The sequence below is a fragment of the Curcuma longa genome, unplaced genomic scaffold, assembly GCF_044706935.1.
Source record: "Curcuma longa cultivar G26 ecotype Majalengka, Jawa Barat unplaced genomic scaffold, ITB_CL_G26_1.1 contig_12243, whole genome shotgun sequence".
In the NCBI taxonomy this organism is placed as follows: Eukaryota; Viridiplantae; Streptophyta; class Magnoliopsida; order Zingiberales; family Zingiberaceae; genus Curcuma; species Curcuma longa.
The window spans coordinates 683-4,301 of NW_027429106.1; the positions used below are offsets into that span (position 1 = coordinate 683).

General features: G+C 36.3%; 1 protein-coding gene across 1 annotated transcript; it reads left to right on the plus strand.

Moving 5' to 3' along the window:
• Positions 1-389: 389 nt before the first annotated feature.
• On the plus strand, positions 390-3,356 carry LOC141815915 (receptor-like serine/threonine-protein kinase NCRK; the record flags this gene model as incomplete). The annotated part of the gene is made up of 6 exons (XM_074703779.1): positions 390-499; positions 882-1,010; positions 1,089-1,193; positions 1,999-2,106; positions 2,304-2,561; positions 3,115-3,356. Coding segments are annotated over exons 2-6 (783 nt in total), but the record flags the coding sequence as incomplete, so codon positions are not given.
• Positions 3,357-3,619: the final 263 nt, after the last annotated feature.

Below are 3,619 nucleotides of genomic sequence, written 5' to 3' on the forward strand. Positions count from 1 at the left end.
AATATTATTCATTTTTTAAATTTAGTATTTCCAGAAGCACGGCCTATAAAAGCCTAACTTCAAATTCTGGTAAGTTCCTTCGCGATAAAGAAGCGTGCGAGCGTGCGAGAGAGGGAACGGAAGAACCGTTGAGCAGTTTGAAGTTTGAAAGATCGGAAGCGGAAGGTTTTTACTTGCAGTTCTGTTTCCATTTCCCTTTTTTTTGTTTCTTTCTTGATTTCTCCCATCGAAACTGGTTCTGAATCAGTAATTAATACTCGATCCCTAATGATTTTTTTAATCCAGGGAAGGTTGATCCGTCGCTGTCGGGTAGGCGAGGAGACTCTTATGGCTTTTTCCGGCGATGAGTGCTGATCGAGGGGGCATTTCTTCCACGCTCTGTCCTTGGCTCATTGATTGAAACTTACGGTGATTTCAGAAAGCTAACAGCTGCCTGCCTTCTCTTCGACGACGGGCGAAATGCCTTGCCTCAAGCTCCCATTCGGCGGAGGAAATCGCGGTAACTACTTGCTATCTGTTGTTGATTCAGATCGAATCTAGTGATCTCCTTTCCGTTCTTTCATTTTTCTGTATTTGGGGATTTTTTGTTTTTGAAAATTTGGACTAATGGTTCAAGGTTGCATCTTTTTCTTGCAGTGGTTATTTAGTAGCTTGAGCAAAAGAATGGTTTACTACTACAATTGTTGGGATTTGTTTTTTGTACACCTTCTATTTTCTGGGGCAAGTCTGATTTATTAAATGGTTCATCTCTAATTTAGATCAGCTTTTCTGTTATCAAACTACAAACAAAATGAAAGAAAAAGGACCAAGGAAGTCGGTGATTACTGTTACAAGTTTATGTTTCACTGAGTGCGATAAATGATTGTTGTATGTGTTCACAGACACTTGATCGAAGTCTAGGGATTGATCTCTCACTCAGCAAAGTGTTGGGACTAAGTCGATGGAATTACATTGGAGAATTGCCTTGGCTTGTCTTAGTGGGATTCTCTTGTTCCAGCTCACCACTTGTGGTTAGTCTAAATTTATTTTCAGGTGCAAGAGTTTGGGATGATTCATATATGCCACTAAATTTGGTGCTTTGTTTACAGAGAGTCCTTTGGCGCAATCGGACAGTCTAAAGTGGACATGCATTTGTAATGCTGGTCCTCTTGAAAATTCTCCTTCATTTAATTCCTCATGCGGTTGCATTTATGGTATGCATAATCTATGCTAGACTTTCCTATTAAAAACTAGAAGTTGGTTGATTGTATTGACATTATTGACTGAATTATCAATAGGTTTTGAATTGTTACTGCCTAGAAATTACCAAAGAAGAGAAAGGCTCCAAGATTGCGCAGATATAAGTTCAACATTTGGCGTCTATGCCATATGCAACTTTCTATTCACTTCTCTTGCTAATTCGTTTCTCAAGCCTGATTTGTCTTGTATTTATGGCAAGAAGCAATTCATGATTCATAAATAAAGTCAAAACATATACAGCATCAACTGTGTTATTAGATCCATAGGGATTTGCTCCAGAATCCTAACTGTTTCCCATTCAAATGTTTCAATCAATCAGTATGTCTACTGATGAATAAATTTATAGTAGTTATCATGGTTCATTGCACTATATCCATATTTAGATACCCGCTGACTAACTAATCATGTTAAATAGAAAATCTGTTATGGTTGATCATGCCGTAGTGAATCATTTTGACAAGACTATATAACTGCACCTAAGATTGGATTGTCTCATCAAGATTTGAAGGATATATTTAATGGTATTGAAGAAATAGGTACTCATATTGTTAGTTAAGATAGTTTTCTTCATTGTTTTGTTGATGCCCTATTATATTCTCTATCAAGGAAGAGCATGTTTATTTCTACACCTTTTTCAATATAAACAAGACAAGCAACAGATATACCAAAACATTATTGATTTAAAGACCTCAATAGTTCTATGCATGACTTTCCCTGCGAAAGAGTGTCATCTTGATTATTCTGTTCTAACACTAACAGGAGCTACCGATAGAATGACATGGAATTGCTCTTGCACAACACTAGGCCCTCAAATCCCTGGGAACATTCTTCACAACACTAGTTTCTCTTCCTGCAATTGCACCTTAGGTAACTTCCTCTGCTGTTGAATTAAAGTTGTCTGTCTGCTGTAGCTTAAAAATTATTCAGACTGAAATTTACTCAATGGATAATATATGGGAAGAGATAGCCTACATCGAATAGTTGGTACTATTTTGTATTAGGAATTAGGATCATTATTATCTTTGGCTTCTGTAATTGTATGTCTTCTTCTATGTCTTATGCAGAGCATGCAGGAACACCTGCAGTCTCAAAGAAACACCTCCCTAAGAAAGTTCTTGTGCTCATCGTGCTTTTCTGTGTTGTGCTTGCAACTGTTACGTTGCTCACTTTGTCTTCATACTGTTTCAATTGCAAGGATAGACTTCCCATGCAACAATCACAAATTTCATCATCAAAAGATACGAGTTATAACAGTACAACGAACTTGATAAGTCATCGAACTTCTCAAACCAAAACCTGCTTATTCCTTAAACCTGTATCAGGTAAAGTACAAACTTCACTTAATTCCAATTGGAGACCAGTGGAAGATTATTCATCCAGTTTCATTGGTTATGGATTTTCTTAACTTCTTGCAATTAGTGAGCTGGTAGAAGTAAGCTCTGCTAATCATTTGTCAACAACCTAATTTTTCTGCATGCTTATAGTGAAAAGTTATTCATCAACCCTAGATAAAACCCCTACTAAATTGGTAAAAACAACTAGTCAATGACACATTCCCATTGATATCCTTGTGCTTTTACTATACAGTTACAACTATAGTAAGATAGTCACAAAGGAGACCAAGAAAATTCTATTTAATATAATCAAAGATGATTAGGGGATCTAAATGTTGATATATAACCATAGATAGGGTTTAATGCGGAATAAGAAAGTTCTGATAAAGTGCTAATCATGTTGCTGATTAAGTTAATAAGAATGCTCCTCTTTTGCAAGAAAATTTACTTTCAAATGCTCTTTTCATTTCAATTTCTGCATGTTTTTGCTCTTGCATCTAACTGGCTTTTCACTGATGGGAAAAATTTCTCTATGATGCAGAAATCATACAAAAGCTACCTTTCATGTTTGTAAGTGGAAAGGGAACTTTATCCAGTGCAGTTATCCAATTTTCCTATGTTGAACTGGAGCAAGCAAGTAGCGGATTCTCAAAGGATAATCTCATAGGGATTGGGGGGAGCAGCAATGTATATCGTGGCGAGTTAAAAGATGGAAGAACAGTTGCTATTAAAAAATTAAGACCGGTGGGAGGGTCAGAAATGGATCCTGAGTTTTTGCATGAGGTATTGTTTGAATACCTGTTGTATGTTTCCCAGTACTTGTTCAGTTGTGGGCTTTGGGTGAGCAATCTAATCATATCATTGATGGTCTATATGCACTAAAAATTTTCAAGTTAGCTTCACTCTAAATTTAACATCTGGTTTTGTCGGTCAAGTACTCTTTAACTTGAAAAGTAGCCTACTGATTTATAGTTAGCAGTAAACAGTTATGATAGCTTTGGGTGAAAAGTGAAAATTATTAGTAATTAATTCTAATGTGGATTTTT